Source organism: Papilio machaon, chromosome 27, assembly GCF_912999745.1.
Source record: "Papilio machaon chromosome 27, ilPapMach1.1, whole genome shotgun sequence".
Classification (NCBI taxonomy): Eukaryota; Metazoa; Arthropoda; class Insecta; order Lepidoptera; family Papilionidae; genus Papilio; species Papilio machaon.
Window position 1 is genome coordinate 3,469,113 of NC_060012.1, and position 19,658 is coordinate 3,488,770.

General features: G+C 32.2%; 1 protein-coding gene across 1 annotated transcript in view; it reads left to right on the forward strand.

The window, feature by feature from the left end:
• Positions 1-1,669: 1,669 nt before the first annotated feature.
• Positions 1,670-19,658, forward strand: part of LOC106709417 (nephrin) — a 43,671-nt gene continuing 25,682 nt past the window's right edge. The window contains exons 1-2 of the mRNA XM_045684747.1: positions 1,670-1,915; positions 18,480-18,714. Coding sequence (XP_045540703.1) covers positions 18,615-18,714 — 100 coding nt within the window. The 5' untranslated portion in view covers positions 1,670-1,915; positions 18,480-18,614. The remainder of the gene's footprint in view (positions 1,916-18,479; positions 18,715-19,658) is intronic.

Genomic DNA, 19,658 nt, shown 5'->3' on the forward strand with positions numbered 1-19,658 from the left:
CTTGTCCTATAAAAGCTTAGTCTTTGATTAAAAAACGTATTATAGAGGTTGGTTACCGTCGCTAATTAAAAAACTTTGTTTAGTTGCTCTATTGAATAAGAGATGGCGCTACTGGTTTCAAAGTTAACGAATAAAAGTTTTGTTCATAAAACGTTTCTAGACTCTAAAGACTTATCCAAAAATTTGTGACAATTAACTTTATTTAAAAAAAACGAAAAAAATGGAGTTGAAAAAAAATGAGGCTATGTAAAAAGTAAATGTTTAAGATAAATCAACATTATGTTCTAAATAAGAAATGTGTATTACATACGCCATTACGAATAAAGTATGTACCTATGTCAATAATAAAAATGTATATTAAAACGTAATCATAATATATCTCTGTATTAGTAAACGTAAAATAAAACGTAGTACTTTTCTTAATTTAACATGAAATTAAAGAATACTTACATGCAAGTTTTCTTTCTGTTCTTATTTCGAATTTCATAAGAACAAAAACATTTAACTCACGAAAGCTACTAATTTTGTACATAAATTAATCAAAAAAGGAACACTTCATTGTTTTTTTTTACACTGACTTTTTTTTAAATAATGTTTTATCAAACGAATAAGAACACTTTTTTGGTTTGTTTTGAAAATAACGATAAATGCGATGCAAGTTTTTTTAAAAACATGTATCGAATGACGTTTCTGTGACGTAATACATTTTGATTTGTGTTTCATTTCACGTAACATGGTGACGACATAACATCAAGATGTATATAAAAATATTACATCCTTTCACTCCAAATTTATTTATTTCATATTAAGAAAAGTATTTGAAATATTGTTTATAAAGATAAATACGTACGATACGTTTATAAATTACAATTTTAAATGATATTTTAGTTTTTCTTATTATGTTACCCACTAAATGCATTTATTTCAACAATACTAGTGATTGGTAGGTAGACTGAATTTTAAATTTTCATACTTTCTTATATTTGTAAGATACTAGCTTTTGCGTGCGAATTGATCGAATTAAAAACAATCTAGTAATAATTATAGTATTTGTTACTCAGTCATAATGTAAATTTCTAATGGAAAAAAAATTAAAAAAATCGGTCCAGTATATTTTTAATATTATTAGCATAGATATAGATGGCAGAAATCTGAATCCTAGCCTTTTATTACACGTATGTATTACACTTTTGAAGGTAAAAGTTGAGTAATAGCGTAGGTAATTAAAAAATAACAAATTATCTACCAGTTAGGAAAATAAATGAAACGTCTGTATGAGTATCCGCGTGCAAAAGCTAGTAGGTATTATCACAAATCAGGCATTCGAATTACGAACACAAAATCTTTTTTCACAAAGTCAAAGGCAGGTGTGCAATACGTTACAATAAAAAAAATATTTTGAATTCAAAGCAACATTATAGGTGGCGTGCCAACATAAAAACATTCCAGACGTCACATTTAAGGATATTCGAGGAACCAATATGGACTTTTGTAGTTTTTCATCTCACAATAGCGTTGGAATTTCGATAATAATCCCAACATTTAACCTCAATACGCATTGGGATAGTAGGTGGGCATGAGTTTTTGAGCTTACATGCCGCGCCCTCCGCCCTCTTGTCCCGCAACCCCCGCTCGCGCAGTCGACAGTAGAACTTCGACGTTGAATGTGTTTGGTTGTGTTTTAAATGTCCGAACCGTTTAAATCGTTCTATGATCAAACGCTGTTGTTAAACAAACGATCCAACCTATTTATACGATCTAATTCCGTGCCCTTTGATAGCTGTTGTGATTTGTGTTTACGTCTATAAAATATACGATTGTTTTCCTTGTGTTTTACAATTTAGTGTTGGATTTTGTGTTGATGTGCACGAAACACTATTGAAATGGAATAGTGCATTTTTTTTTTTTTAACACGGTATGTATTATTAACTACTTAATTAGGTGTAATGCAGATCAAATAAAATGCCATAAAATGGCGGTTTATTGCTATGTGACATTTGGTTGCGTTTTATTTGAAACAATGAATTTCATTTTATAGTTTATTCGGGGACAGATTTTATAGGTTTTTATATTTAGATGTGTTATTTCTATAAAAGCAGAATTTTACTATCAAATAAAATGAAGATTTTAAATAGTCGATAGATACAACAAATGTAGTATTTAAGTATTTTCTAGATATAACAAGACTATTTATTTACTATTTAATTGCTAGATGTTTTGTTTATTGTGCGTCTTATATATTAGTCTCATAATATCTTACTAATATTATAAATGTTAATTATGGATGATTTGGATGGATGGATGTTTGTTACAAGGTTTTTCAAAACGGCTTTAAATCTCTCGAAGAAGAACCAAGAAGAAGTAACAAAACGGCTGCATGGATCTTGCTGAAATTTTTTATGGATGTAGAATATAGTCTAGAAGAACACATAGACTACTTATTAAGATTTTTCTTTTATTCCGTGCGGACGGAGTCGCGGTCGACAGCTAGTTGTTTGTAATGCAAATTTTATTGCGTTTCTGTTACTGAAAGTGCAGTAATCTAATGAAGTAATTCAAATACAACCATAAATCTCTGCCAAATTCGATATTTAAAAAATGGCGGAACAGTAATATTGGAATAAGACTTGCTTAATATAGTTCATAGCCGATTCGTGGTTTGTTTATTCTTAATAATTATTTAAAATATTCGTTGATATTTTTAAGTAATTGCTGTTGTAAATATAGAATATTTATTAATATTCAATTTCAGGGAGTGACTTACCCGAAACTTCCAAACGTCGTTGTACTATGGGACTATCGGATCTACCATTAATAAATTTCATATATACGAATAGACTTAAATATATTTATTTTTCTACAGAAGTAGTAATTATGCAAATTTAATGTCGATTAATTAAAAAATCAAATAACAAGATTTGATTGCGTCATGAATATGAATCGTAACTTGACTAGTTTTTTTTTAAGATGAAATTAATTTTATACTTCATATCGTTAAAAGAGTAGTAATTGCTGTTAAAAATAAATAAATATGATAATATTTACTTGACAATATTAGATCGGACACAAATTCAATAAATAAATATTGCGTCCTTGTTGGAATCTTACTAATATTATAAACTAGCTTTTACCCGCGACTCCGTCCGCGCGGAATAAAAAATAGAAAACGGGGTAAAATTATCCTTTGTCCGTTTCCTGGTTCTAAGCTACCTGCCCACCAATTTTCAGTCAAATCGATTCAGCCGTTCTTGAGTTATAAATGGTGTAACTAACACGACTTTCTTTTATATATATAGATGAATGGATGGATGTTTGTTAGAAGGTATTTTCAAAACGGCTTTATATATCTCGATGAAAGGTATAGATATATAACACAGTCTGGAAGAACACATAGCTTACCTATAATCCTGCGAATTATGAAGGTTCCTGTGGAATACGTTTGTTTACGTATTTACTTGCTAGTAGATATGTATACGTTCAATATTGTTGAAATTTGGCACAGATATAAAACATAGATTCGAGTAACACGTGAGATACTTTAACCCTTTTTTTTAATTCTGCGTTAACGAAGTTACGAGCAAAAGCTAGTATTTTTTATTAAATCAGTATTTATTATTTATGTAAAAATACTGGCATATATTTGCCTATATTTTTTGATAACAAAAATACAATTTTAAAAACAGTTCATACGTGTATTTAACTAATTTCTAACAAATAATAAATGAAGGTTTGTTAGTTACCATAACCTCCTTTGTCATCTAGTACTCTTCAAGGTTGGCGGGAATAATAAATTTAGCTCGGATGAATAGAAATTAATATCTATTCTTTGTGATAAATAAGAAAAAGAACAAAGTCACTGTCTGGCCGCCTTTTTGAACGAGTGAACGAACGAAGAGTGTATATCTAATGTCCACATTGGTGTTTATTTAGAACTGGTGGTCGCCCATTGGTTGAAATTCGATCATAATTCATAATCAAAGGATTTATTTTTATTAGTTATGCACCAATTAATATTAACTTGAAGTTCTTGTTAAGCCGTAAGCACAATTTAATTAAAAAAGGGTAATGTTTTCGGTTCACGTGTTTACGACTTTATTTGTAAAAGCGACGAATTTTTTTTTTCGTACATTATCATCATAACCCAATGCAATATTTGCGTAGTTGGTGCATTGTTTTGGTCGTCACTTTTTCATAATGTATAATGTCTATTGAGAATTGTTCGCTTTGTAATATAAGATTAAAAGCATATAAAATGTCACAACTTTCAATGTGCCAATACAGCGGTTCTCAAACTTTTTTAAGTCCAATACCCTTCTTGGAAGCGAAATGTTTGACGGAACTATAGATTCTCAGTTGATTAGTCTAGACTCTATAATTTGTAATTGTTTTTTTGCGTCCCTCGTTCAGTTCGTGTCCTAATTTTTTGTAGATAAGTAGTATTAATCTTTTGACGCATTTTTACATTTGTTTTGTTTTTTACAACTTTTTAGTTTTTTCCTTTATCTTTTTTATGACCTATTTTCGTGGATCTCCAGAAATGCTTCGTGGAGTCCTGGGAATCCGTAAACCACACTTTGAGAAACGCTGTACTAATAATTCTTCCTAAATAATATAGCAACAGAATATTATAGAGGAGTATATTAAAAAGGTTGTTTTTTTTTTCATAAAAGAACGTACCGTAAAGTTAATTTAGAAGTTTTGATTAAGTTATCAGTAAATTTGTTAACGCCAGTTCGAATCTCGGTGTGGTTTTTACCCTTAGCCGCATTTACGAATAACGAAGTAATACTCCCTAACTTGATAAAAATAAACTTCGAAATTAACTTTACGTTTCGGAATTTGTTTCACGAATCATATCTAAAGGTGAAAATTTCCTTGATCTCATTTCCTTATTTTGTGTTAACAGATATTTACGACCGAACTTAATAATTAAATCACGTGAACTTCGATGTAGGTACCGACCCTTCGGGGATCTCGAAGAATTATACATTTTTGTATACTATAACTAGCTGTCGCCCGCGACTCCGTTCTACATTTGTGCCAAATTTTATCAAGAGAAGTTCCGGAGATACCTTCAAACAAACATCCATCCATCTAAACTTTCGCATTTATAATATTAGTAAGATAGCAAACGAGCAAGCGGCCACTAAAATTGATCGAAATGTCGAAACCACCGCTGCCCATAGATATCCGCAATTGCATATGCGTCGCCTACCTTTAATCCATGGAGGAGGGGACACCCAGAAACATAATATTTCCCCTTTCTATGCGTCCCCTCCTCCATCAACTACACTTTCCCTTCCAATAATCTTCTTGTAAGAAAACAGGACAGAAATAAGGCCTCCATACGTACTCATCAGACTGTACGCGGAATTACTTCCACTTGACGCCTGTCTTCTGTGTAGTCGTGGTATTGGGCTGGTCGAGCCGAACCATTCGAGCAACAGATATTGTTGCTGGCCTATACAACGTGAGGCCGTGATGAATAAGTGTAGAAAACATGATCTATTATTTAGAGAGTCGATCGAAAAATTGTTTTAGACGAAGTTAATTTTTGACTCGAACTCTATCGAATTTATAGATTTTTGGTGGTTATGCAATAACTAGAGATACGCATCGTTTTCTCACAGGTAGAAACACAGCTATTAATAATTGATGAGGCTTATTACACTATTGGTATAATATTATAACTTATGGTACACGATGTGTTTTCACTGTCTAAACACTTGTATAAAAACATGTTGTAATCTCTCTATGAGAAAAAAGAGATGTTTTAAAACCAGGTATGGAATTTGACGGATAGGTTTTATCGCTAACTACGTAATTTCTCGTTAAATAATAAAACCCAATATTCTCAAATTTTCTTGGGTTGCGGGAGTATCATGGATGCGGGTGGCACAGGACCGATCATCGTGGCGATCTCTGGGGGAGGCCTATGCCCAGCAGTGGGCGTTACGAGGCTGAATGGATGGATGGATGGATGGATTCTCAAATTTTCTTATGATTTATAACTTTCCCTTACAGTATCATTAACATTGTTAAAGATATAAAACATTTTAATTTTAATTAAATAGCCCTTTACTTTGATGTTTTAAGATTAGCACTAGAAAATAATCCATACGCTACGAATTTATTAACAGTTTTGATGGAACTTTTCGTTTATTCCATTCCATTCCTTGTTCCAAGAATTTATTTTAATTTCCATCATGCCAGTTCGTGAAAATTAAGTTTTCTCAGCTTGTTTTGTTTAGTTCTTCAGCGAGACGGTTCCAAAGTCTAAAGTATTCCAAATCCGTCTGAAAAGTTGAATAATTAATATTATGATATTAATGTTACCGTCTGATTGTGAATGAAGTGAATTTAAAATCGGACTATGTATTTTTTTTATTGGGGCGGTATTTAATTACCTTCCTAATTAATGTTTGCATTTTTCTGTATATGTCTAAACCATTGGCACATTGCCGAAGTTAAGCATTGATCAATTGTTTCTATATCTGTAAGTAATCTATCTGAAATCAAAGATACGATGTCTGTGGTCACTATATCAAATGATGTTATGAAATATCATAAACATATTTGTGGGAATTTATTATAAAATGTGAAGTAACATGCACATCTCTGATTTCAAGGTGAAATAAATATAATAAATTTAATGACAAAGTTCAAGACCAAAAATCTTACTGTCGCATTGTGTATGTTTCAACGTGAAATAAACCTACAATATCGTAACAATTGTGTAAAAAAAGGAAGACATTAATAATTGATTTCTGAGAACAAAATCTTTGTTTAAAAGATATCGTCATCCCTGTCAGTATCTTTGGCTAAACAGAGATAACAATAAACGGAGATATTGGTCTCGGAAACCCACGGTAAAGCAGACGTTCCCTTCGCAAAGATTAAGGTTGCCATGATCAAAGTTCAAGAAAAATAAGCTTGTCTTAATGTACCGTCATTTCCAATCGGATAGGATTTCTTAATGAGACCTCCGTAGATATTTTTAAGCCTGTAGCACACTGTTGCATAAGCGAAGAAAGCAGCACGAAAAATAACACACTAGATAAAGACAAGTCTAAAATGGAACGCGCAGTTAGCTTCATATTAAAATCGATTTCGTATTGTTAGTCTAGATCAGAGATTTACAAAGTGGTTCAAGACCCAACATGAATTATAACAACGGCATAAAACTGAGAGTACAATTCACCGAGACCTGTAAATTAAAAAGAGGTTACAAGAAAAATGTATGAGAATCCTTAGTCTAGTCACTAAATGACTCGCTGGCAATAAAAAAGCCCATGCTTTCGTTTCGGAATCGGTAGTGTGTTAGAGGCCTTAATCCTATAAAGCGTAACGCTAACGACCTAACATTGATTATCTCGTAGAATTGATACCATTATCTCTTAGCTATCAAGGGCTATTAGAGCAAAGGTCGTATCTTATTAAAAGTGTAACTGCTTCTTGCCTTAATAATTTCTTGGTTCGTATTTTAAAACTGAATTCCCTCGTTAATATGACCGATAAACTCAAAAACTACCTAAAAGATTTTAATATGGTTTTTAATAGTTTTGTTTAAAAAATTCAGTTGTACGATTCATGATAGTTTTTAATTTAATTGTAATGTTACTTCTAATATTATAAATACGATGTTTGAATGGATGGATGGATGTTTGTTAAGTATCTCCAGAACAGATAATCGGATCTCGGTGTCTGGAAGAACACAGACTAAATAAGTATGTTTTTTATTTCCGTTTATATTTTTTAAATCTAATATATAAAATTCTCGTGTCGCGGTGTTTGTGGTTAAACTCCTCCGGAACGGCTTTCCCGATTCTCATGAAATTTTGTGTGCATATTGGGTAGGTCTGAGAATCGGACATATATTTTTCATACTGCTATTAAGTTTTTTTTTAAATGCGCGCGGACGGAGTCGCGGGCGACAGCTAGTATTATATCATAATTAAAATAAATAGGACAGATACTCGTATTACGTTAGCGTTGAAAGAATGTAATTCAAAAACTTATGAAAAAAAAAACTTTCCTAGGACTAGAAACTAGACAGGTAAGATCGTAGAATATCGAAGTATACGAAGTGAATGCGGAACTATAAAAAAGAGGTCGTTGGCTTGTTTAAGGTTTGTGATAAGGAAAGATGTTATCAGATAGCGCATGTTGCAGACAAGCATACAAGAATTATCACACGTTTTAGAATACTAGGAACGCATACAAATACGGAAAGTGCAATAAATCACCAAAGTGTGCTGAGTACTGGGCAGATATAAAATATTAGGTGGTTAAATTCTTTATTCACTTGGAATATATATACGCGTAGAAAATTTAAAGTATTTGTATGAATATGCATTTAAGAAGGTATTTTTCACTTGTTTTGTGCATGTCTTAGTTTTTTGTTAAACTTCTTACTACTAACTTCTGACTTCTGACTGAAATTCCACGGGCAATAGCTAGTTAATAGTTATAATATTATTTGATTCAATTCTTAGTAAATTTATACTTACAAGTAAAGGATTTTCACAGCTTTTGTCAGAATTTGTTTTGTTATTTTTTACTAAAAGGCTTGTCTGGGTCTTGAAGTGCCCAATGAATTTCAATAGTCCATTTTAACATTTTAACTTAAAAAACACTTAGATGTACCCTTTTCAGATTTTCTTTTTACGTCCTGACTTAACTGTTTCATCAACTTTAAAGGACTTTACGGGGAAAAATTTTCAAGTTCCCAATTTATTATTCAAGCCTTAAAATTCTGTTATTAAAATTTTTAAACCCTTAAAAACGTCTTACTTTTCTTTCACTATAAAATAAATTTTGTAGTATACTCAAATAAGATTCAGATTTATTAAGGTCTAAAAGAAACTCTGTTCTGTTTAGTAAGCAAGCATACTGATCACTAGTCCACTACCGAAGTACCAGGCGTGCAGAAATATGTAAGAGCTACGGAATAAATGTAGTTCAACATTATTAAATGCCAAGTATGCATTCCTTCAGCTCAAGTAGGAGAGCATGAATTACGTGATGAATAAATTCTTTCATTCGAGAATATTCCAGCTTTAAAAATGGAGAATTTTAATATTCCTCATCAAATAGTTTTTCATGTTTAGTTTTAAACAAAGAGATACTAATAAATTCATTTACAGAATATTCCAAACAAACATACGATCTTACTAATATTATAAATGCGAATGTTTAGATGGATGGATGGATGGATGGATGGATGGATGGATGAAGGATTGTTTGAAGGTATCTCCAGAAGGCCTCAACAGATCTGGATGCAATTTTGCATGGATATAATAACATAGTCTGGAAGAACATATAGGCTAGTTATTATGTTTTTTTAATTCCGCGCAGATGGAGTCGCGGGCGACAGCTTGTTTAATCATACTCGTAATCTTCATTAATAAATGCCACGTGTAAACCTAGACTTGTTACCTAGTGGTAACAATTCGTGAATTATGGTTTGGTTTGTACATTAACCTCCTCGTGAGTTTCTTTAAACAATTAATCTATGGTAAAATTATGCTTGAAAAAATTCTAAGTAACTGTTATCTATAAGTACCTATAATATTAATAAATTAGGATTTTCGAGAATTCATCTTTAAGGAAATACGCCTTTCATTTCTGTCTCATATAAGCTTTGACAAGTACGTGTAATGTGAAAAGAACCTTCCCGAATCCGGTATGGATGTTTCTTGTAAAGGAAATTAGATGATGAATCTTTATCTTCATATAAACGAAACAGAATTCTTTGACTTTCTTTATTTGGGATGTTTGATTATGTATTATTTATTACTTTACTCTTTGTGACAAAAATTATTCTTTTTTTAATCTGTTATGTTTTAAGGTAACATGTTTTAAATTTTACTTCATCATCAGTAATGTCCCCAATGTGGGGCTGAGTGCCTACCCTAAGTTAGGGGTGACTAGGCCATAGACAACCACGCTGGCCCAGTGTGGGTTGGTTGACTTCACACATATCTTTGAATTTCTTCTCAGATATGTGCAGGTTGCATCACGATGTTTTCCTTCACCGTTCGAACATCGAACAAATGTACATATGTAAATCGAAAAACACATTGGTACATGGCGGAGCCACCGACGTTCTCAAAGCATAGAAAACTTTCCTTAAAGCGTAGAAAAATCTATTGAAATCACGTAGAGAGATGGTCTGGTTTCATGAAACGGGCAATGCAGATAGTAAAATTGGTTAAAAATAGCCTTATATTTATAAATAAAACTAGTATATTTATAAATAATATATTATATATATATAATATAAGAAGGCTACGTGTTCTTCCAGACTATCTACAATTATGCTAAATTTCATCAAGATCCTTTGTGCCATTCCAGAGATACCTTTTAACATCCATTTATCCATCTAAACTTTCGCATTTATAATATTAATAGGACTAGTAAATGATGCACCAAAATACTTTTTCAACTTCAAAAAAATGTGAACTACTTAACGATTTTTTCTCCGTTATTCTGTGAATTTTCATTGTTTAAATTCTAAACAGTTTTACTTTAGTATGCGCATTTTATGTCTGTACAGATCAATATATCTTTTGTTGTCTGCAACAGACGTGCTTGTTCACCCTCGTCGACTAAAAGCATATCTCTCGACGTGAAATGACTGGGTTGGGCACTCCTGTTCTCGGGCACTCCGAAATCCATTTTACAAGCTTTTATTTAGTTTCACCTGTCCCTATGTTTAACATCAAATCTTTAAAATTAAATTTGATCCACTTCCCGGTAACAGATTAAGCTAAAATTATGAGTACATATGTAAATTGCGTAACAATACAATATTATGATGACATGGTGCTGTTCTGATTATGTATCTGGAAGATGGCCATAGGAATTTCGCATTGAAACGACATAACCTCATCGAGTTTGGGCTCAAACTCAAGCTCTTTCAATCGTTAACATACACTTCTTTATAACGGAGGATCGTAGCAACCACGGCAAATTTTTCAAATTCTTATTGTAATTAATAGCCCTATTACTTTAAGGCTATTTTCTGTGTAAATTGAAAAAAGTTTTTATGCGAGACAGGGACAAAAATTGCAAGCCAATAGCAGTAAATTCCCACCCAATGGCGAAGGCCTTCGTTCTCATTTACGCATCTGAATTTTGACATTTGCAATTGAAAGTTTTAACAAAGATTTTTTAGATGAAGTCGCACGGGAACAGCTAGTAATATTATAAGAATATATAAGTGTAATATTGAATAAAACATATAATATATAACTATGTTTTGGACACGTTATTTAGACAACTATGTTGAGACAAAGTTGTACAAGAGAATATGTTTGCTATGTTTAGTAACTCCAGAATATTCTCTTACATTTAAAATTCCCTATGTACACAAAACGTATTCCTGATTACATATATAAAATTTACTATAGTTTTGTATTAAATCTATTTTCAGTACTAAACGTGAATGTTAGAGACAGATTTTAATATTTAATACAAATGAAATATAATGTTCTTTGTGTTTGAAATTTATATTATGTTTTCCATTTCTCGTCAATCCCAGCTTTGTTAAACAGAGCCGAGGCAAAATTGGATGGATTTACAATTCAGTCGAAGGATTCCCTTTTAATATTAACCAATGTATGTACCTATCGCTAAAGTTGGCATGTCATGGAAATGAGAACTCTTATTCCCCACGTGCCAACTCAAATGCTTGGATATTGTACGCATGTTTGTATTAGAATTCGTTACATTACCAAAACGTACTTGTAATGCCGTAAGCCTTTTTCCGATACAGTAATACATCGTGCTAGTTATACGAGGATTTGATGTAGTTTTCGCATAGAAATATACACCACAGCAGATAATGTTTTACGTGATTTTTGTGAATTCGATTGTATCCAAATATTTAATATGTTTTCTGTTGTATTCATTAATGTTGTCAATTTAAATAAAAAGAAGAGAAAGAATAGACCAAAAGGAGAAAATTAAAAGAAATTAAAAGGGAAAATAACTTTTAGTTCCTTTATTTTAATCTGTAAATAACTTATTATTGGAGTACATAAATTGTTAATTTATTTAAACACTCGAAGTTTCTTTTCCTGTCTAACACCAAGGAAAAAGCGGTGTGTTTAATCCGAGAACAAAAGGGCAAACATTTTTAATTAAGTCGAAAAAAAATCACGCGTTAACCACCCGCACGTGCGTCTCTGCTTTTATATTAGCGTCAAACTTTTTAACAAACCTTTTTTCACGCCGATTTAAATGTACACGGCCCTCATGAATCCCTAGTACTTAAGCCTGTACAATCACCCCTTCCGTTTCCGGGTTTAAAAAAAATCCTAGGGTTTGATACTGGTGAAACCACAATGAAATCGAGTGGGGTCCGACTATTGACCTCTTTTGTAGGTACCCGATAAAAATCGCGGCATTCTTTTGTTTAACCGCTTTTTGTTTTTTCGGCATTCTTTTTATTTTTTTTTAGAGTATTTCTTTCATGCTCGAATGAATAGAGAAAATCGTTGAGCTGTTTGCTTTTATTAATGGTAGAAATTTTTATGCAACTTAGTTTGAAAAGAGCTAAATTCGTTTTTTAATTTTTTATTATTTGTGTTGGAAGTTTTCGTATAAAATCGATGCATCACTGTATTAAAATTAGCCATGATTTTTAATGACGTCAAAAAATAAGACATGTAAATTTTTCTGTGTTTTTTTTTTTAGATTTTGTCGCATTTTCATACAAAAACAACAACTTAATAGCATTTCTGCAGTATCCGATGAATAATAAAAGGTTTATTTATGTTAAAATTTTAATACTGGCTGCAATAAGAAATAGGCGTAAGAAATATCAATAAGGCGTAGTACAGGTTAAAAAAGTTTATGTGTACGCGTCATCCAATCCGGTCTGAATACGCGAGTCAATTAAAAACGAAATAAAAATTTTTTCTTTTTTAAATGGCGACAACGTCAATACGGTCAAGTTTTTAAATATTCGCATGATTGCTAATTAAATTACACAGCATCAATTATTTTTTATTACGTCCACAATATCCGGTATAGATTATAAATCATATATTTAATTAATGTCAAATGTAATGCGTCCAAATGTCAATAGAAAAATTAATTTTACTAACGTTTTAGTTATTTTTTAATAGTTTCGTTTTTAAAAGGTCTAGAAATCGATCTTTTATTGGATGGATTATCTGAAAAGTTTATGCATATGTGATGGCTGATAGAAATGTATGGAAGAGTTTACTTAACGCTTCTGTCCAAAGACCTTATATAACACAATGATGTATTATTGAAAAAAAAAAGAAACAATGTACAAGACAAGAGTCACGGCATTATTACTCTGCAAGATCGCTGATTATTAAATTAAATAACATACTAAAACGAGTATGTAATGATATTAAATCAACAGGTCTAAGTAAACACAGGCGCATTTAGTTAACAACTGGACACATCCGCTGCAGGTTGACATGCGAGATTGTGAGATAGGGGCAATTTACTTTCAAGAATACCAACATAATAGCTTAAATTGCATTACCACGATAAAAAACAAATAATATTACATACCAGTTTGAAGGAAGCGTTTAAAAATATATTTTTATTTATAGTAGCTTTATTAATGTTTGTAATTTGTACTCTCTGTAGAATGACTTGTTTACACTACGCCAGTTCAGTGGGTACAGTAGCGCTCAAAATCACTGGCATAATGTAAACACTACCTGGTGTCAGTAAGCCAAACAGCCCATATACAAAGCCAGCGCTACTTTCGTACTGTACTGACATAATTTAAACCAGGCATAAATACGTTTTCTGAGTGATGCTTCAGTCCATCTAACCTTTCGAAAGAAAACAGCTGTATTTTATTTTAGTTTCCAAAAAGAAAAAAGTCATAATTAATAATTTCATTATTCACATTAAACGCATTAGACTTCTTCATACCCATCACGCCCAATTTATGTTCTTCCAGTCTAGCGCTGGATTGGATTGCTGTACTGGAATTATGTAAACTGTGTATCAACTCAATGTTCAGTAATGCCGGTCAAGTCACGAAAACGATGTTAATATTTAACCTAAATATGTCTTAATGTTATCCTAAATCGCCCTAATTCCCCCTTATCAATATATCCGGCGGAACTACAAATCCTCCCTTATATCCCCCCTTATCGTGAAACTTGAAGTGCGGTCTATTTATTTAGCCTGATAAGGTCTGCATTGTTATAAACAGTAGAGGTTTCTTTCCGTATTAAATTATGTTAAGAAAATATTTATTTTTCCTTAATTAGATCTAACCTGGGGTCTATTTCAGTTCTTAAACATTTTAAGGAACGGATATTCGAATTTATTCTTTGTAAAAGTCAAAACCTTAATTTCTCTTTTAAACTATTCCTCCTTCTAAATTAATCAGCCTTAAATATCGTCAATCGCAGGAAGTTACAAAACATTTCCCGTAAAATATATTTTTTTCCACATAACTAGTAACATATATGAAAATTAAATATATATTTTCGCAAAATTTAGTATGAGTTTTGTACACTAAGGGGCTGTTTAAGTGAACATTAAATATGGTTCTGAGTGAGCATGTTAGTTATTTTAGTCTTACAACTTAAAAATTTTAAACGTGAATTTAAATAAGTGCAATTTGTTTACGTTAAAACGGGCAAGCGATGTGAACTTCTTTATTTGTAATTCGCTTACGTTGCTTTTAACATTTCCAAGTAAAACCTGAGTAATTTTTTTGTTGTCATGTTTCTCGAGTCAAAAGCACTTGTGTGAAACATATAGTCATCTCTTTTTTGTTCCCTTTGAAAGGACAGAGACAACATGTTTCAATAACAGTCATGACACTAGAATTTCTCCGTTACCTTTGCGTGTTCGTGTTGTCAAATTTTTCATAATTATTATTACTTATTTTTTGTTTTATCGTTCTGTCGACAATTACCCGCTGCGGATATTTATATTTGAAATATTACTACCAACTAGTATCGTTATTAAATTTGTATTAGCCTTTTTTTTTCGGTGCGGCACAAATTACCTTTTTTAGTTTTATAGTTCGGTTGTGTTTTATGTATAGTTCATTACAATCATCGCTGCGGCGTGCCCTCCCTCCGAATCTCGCTACGTACGCCACCTAATCATTGTGTTCTGGGCAACAACTCCCGCGATGTTAAGAGCCGCCAAGATATATGAAAACTTCTATAACTACCTACTATTATCCGACCCTGCTTCATTTCCCTGACCTTGTCCCATACGTAGGGTCGGTGCACCAGGTTTCCGTTTTCCAAAACAATCTGTCTGCCGTCATCTACATTGTCTCCACCTTCTTGATCATATCAACTTTCACGCAATCCATACTCTTCCTAGACCTACCTCTCCCACTGTACCCTGTGTTCTCCTTGCCACATGCGATTTTTTCCCTTATAACATGCCCAAATCCGACAATGCTTTAATAATTTAAATGAAGAAGATTGGATTACATCCTACTACTAAATCCTTCTATTGGTAAAAAGTTTTTTTTTTCAGTTTCTTCAGTAAATTGTACAAAAAAAATGTAAAGGATTAAGATTTATATATTAGTAAATACGTATAAAAATCTATTAATAAAATCAAGCGTCTTCCGAAGGAAATCTTAATCCAGTCTCATTGTTTAGTTTTCTTTATTCTCGTATAATAAATCTTCTAATCAGGACAACTGTAACCGAGCGGCCATCTTGATAAGAGAAGTGATACCGCAATTCTAGATGTAATATATTAAGAAGGAATACAATTAAAACAAAATCTGAGATAACTTTATTTTACAATTAAAAAAAAAAAAACTTTGACGTATTAATTTAAATTTTAATTACTGCCAGTCTTTGTTCATTTATTAATATAGGGAACATATAAAAAAAAAATTGGAGTGTGTATATCGAGAAAAAAAAATTCGTACACATGATGTTGTATTTGCGTTGCTGAAAATGATAAACCATTTTTTTTTATATTACTGTTTGTTTATATGTCTGTCCTTAGCGCGTTTGTTCCGGGTAATCTCCGGAACGGATGGATCGATTTTGACCGGACTATAACATGAAGGTAGCTAATGCATGCAGGCATATTATAGGCTACATTTTTAAATTCTACGCTGACGTAGTCACGGGCGATCGCTAGTTTAATCTAAATTTGTTGTTTTCATTACATAATTGCTGTAAGGTGAAAAATTTCTTCCAATATAAACACTCGAACAAATCGCCATGATGAGGAAGAGCGAAACAATTTATCGTTGCGAAAATTGGAATTGATGCAAGCAATTGGCTCAAGTAGTATGCGAGACAAGTGTTAAGTGATAGCAATGAAGGCAATTGCACCAATCTGTTCTCAGTTCAATACTACGCTCGAATAATTAAAAACAAACTTTGTACATATTACATTACGTACTAAGCGCTAAGAGTTAAGTCGTGGGTTCAAAATATTTGCCTATTAACTTATTGTACAAGCTTAGATTAATAGATATTTATATGTGATTGCAATAAATAACAATATTTAAATATAATTTTAAAATTAAGCATTTATGTATCATTGGAGTTTGTAGAAAACAAATGAATATTGCACAGCAATGCTGTCTGCCGTTGCGGCACATCACTTCGCCGTCTGCTGCTGCCGTCTGCCGCGTCCTGCCAAATTGTACCTTAATAGATCTTATTAATGAATCAAAAGCGAATGTTTAAATGGATGGATGGATGTTTGATAGAATGCATCCCCAGAATGGCACAACGGAACTTTATCGAAACTTTTTTTTTAGTATACAGTCTGGAAGAACACATAGACTAATTAAGTTTTTTTTTGGTACGGAGCTCCAGGGGTATAAGAACGATGTGTTACACATTCATTATTCTGATTCGACTTATTCAATCAAAATTATCATTTCTCACGAAACGTATTCCGGAATGAAAAAAAAATACTTTTTTTAAATGAAAGTTTACGAAAGCGTTAAAGTTTGTCGATGTCAGTTGCTTTAATCTCACATCAAAGGACGCGCTTACACGTACACCAAATCCCTGAGGCTCGGTATTTACATAAAGGTACACACCAGAACTGTCAGGCAGAGCAGTTGGACAATACAGTACTACTGGCAAAGCGATATAGTATATCAATGAAAGATTTCTCTCAATGTATTGATCTATGTTCGTAATGTAATTTCATTAATTGTTTCAATTTTGGTATTAAAATTTTCATGCCGAGAAATTTTGTGGCACATTTGACGACACGTTTGTTTTTTTGCGTTAGGTAGCGTGACATTCAGAGATCCACGGTAACAGTTTGTGTTCAAACAATAGCAGTACTGCACTGTCATTTTGCTCTTTCTCTTGTCATCGTGTGAAACTAGCTTAACGCCACACTGTTTGCCGCTTTGAAATTATTTATCATCCCTTTTAACCGGAAATCTATCTTAATGTGTACGTAATACGGGTTAGTATTCCGGATCAATGATTGCTGTGTTTATTCGTGAATATAGCCTCACCTGTACAATGAATCTAATATATGTTTATAACACAAACTGGTTGAAAATATACAGGATTTTTTTGAGACTGATATTTAATACTGGAAGTTGAACTTTAGAACATAAAAGCAAATATACAAGTTGTTCCTATCATTTTATTAATAAAAAAAAAGAACTAACAAATAGGTTTTATCAATGTATTTGTTTTCATGGAAATAAGTTGTTTATCTTACTTTTTTTGTTACAAGGTATCTCCAGAAAGGCTGCATGGATATCGATGAAATTTAGTATAGATGTAGAACACAGTCTGGAAAAAGACATAGGCTACTAATAAGAATCGCGAGTAACAGCTAGTTAGTTTAAAAAGTAAAAAAAAATTGTTAAAAATTATAGAAATTTGAAAACATCGTAGTTCTTTTATTTATGATATAGTTTAAACAAAAAAAAAAAACAATAATAATAAATATTGTATTTGATAATAAATCTTTTATCGTCTCAAACCGTTAGGAATGTTTATTGGATACAATAAATCTATCGAATGGGAACTAAAAAATGTTACTGTTGCGTGTGAAATAAATGTTTAGATACAATTTTCTATGATGACAGCAAGATAGAAGATGTTCTCGATTGTCGCATATCGATATTTTTTATTTCGAATCGATTTCTCGCATCGCAATCTACGTTTTGCGATCTTGTATGTGGTGTGGAATACTAATCCTTACACTGGATTCTTTAATTGATTCCTAATCGATAATCGAAAAAATTACAGATATTTAAGAATAAATTTTGAATTATTAAAAACTAGCTTTTACCCGCAACTTCGTCCGCGAGGAATAAAAAAAATGCACACAAGATAAAAAAGTTCCTATGTCCGTCTCCTAGTTCTAAGCTACCTCCCCATCAATTTTCAGCTAAATCAGTTCGACCGATTTTGAGTTATAAATAGTGTAACATTTGCTTTTATAATATTAGTAAGATTTTCTATATAACTAAATAAAATGTTATTTTGTTCCAGGTAAAAAAGTGGCAGAGACAACAAATTAGTGCTGTGAACCGGTTAAAATATCGATATTAGTTAAACATGTGACAATGACATATTCGATACCGTCCAGTCTATGACTGGTGTTTGAGTAACACTAGTGATGTGCCGATGTCGATAATGAGTGTGCCGCGGTCGCAACTAGTGCTGCTCTTCATGCTACTACATTACCATGTCGATAGTCAACAAGAGGTGCTTATTGAGGAGTCGTGTGAGTATACATTTTTGTGACGTTTATAATATTTTATTTCCAGAACTAAATCAACACTAAGGGTAGTCCTAAGTAGTGTGGGGGTAAGACCTTTTTATTTACATTTAATCTTTCTTACTAATATTATAAATGCGAATGTTTACATGGATGGATGTTTGTTTGTAGGTATCTGAGAACGTCTCAACGCATCTTGATGAAATTTGGCACAGTTGTAGAACATATTTAGGAAGAACACATAAGCTATTATTTTTTTAATTCTGCACGGATGGAGTCGCTTGCAACAGCTAATTTCTTATAAAAAGTATCTATAAGCAATGTGTCTCTAAGTCTGCAATTCTCCTAGTGTTGCGGATGTCCATGGGCGTCGATGATCACTTCGGTGTTCGCGCCGCTCGTTTGCCCCCTTCTCTTATAAAAAAAAAAGTTTTTTTATACTTGTAAAATTAAGTGTAGGTACAGGTTCATCAAATGTCCCTACTTCCTTGTATCACTGAATACGAAAACAGATTTTAAACTAAAGTAGTCAATGAAAATGGACAATACCATATAACTCGGATGTCCGAGTATTAATATGACATTAAAACTCCTACCAGGTCCAACATTTTATTTGAGTATAAGAACAGGATCTGACTTTACCATATGTGGGCGGTCGTTGTATCAAAGACCACCTACGAATATGACGTGTCATTTGTCACTTTCATAAACATAAGAAAACAAATGACTACTAGGGTTGCTAATGCGTTTTTTGAAGTATGAAGTTTTGTCAATCTTAATGACTAGCTGCTCGACTCCGCTTTGCATGTGTGGATATTTAAATTTAAATAATCTTACTAATATTATAAATGCGAATGTTTAGATGGATGGATGTTTGTTTGAAGATATCTCCGAAACCGCTCAACGGATTTTGATGAAATTTGGCACAGATGTAGAACATATAGGTTACT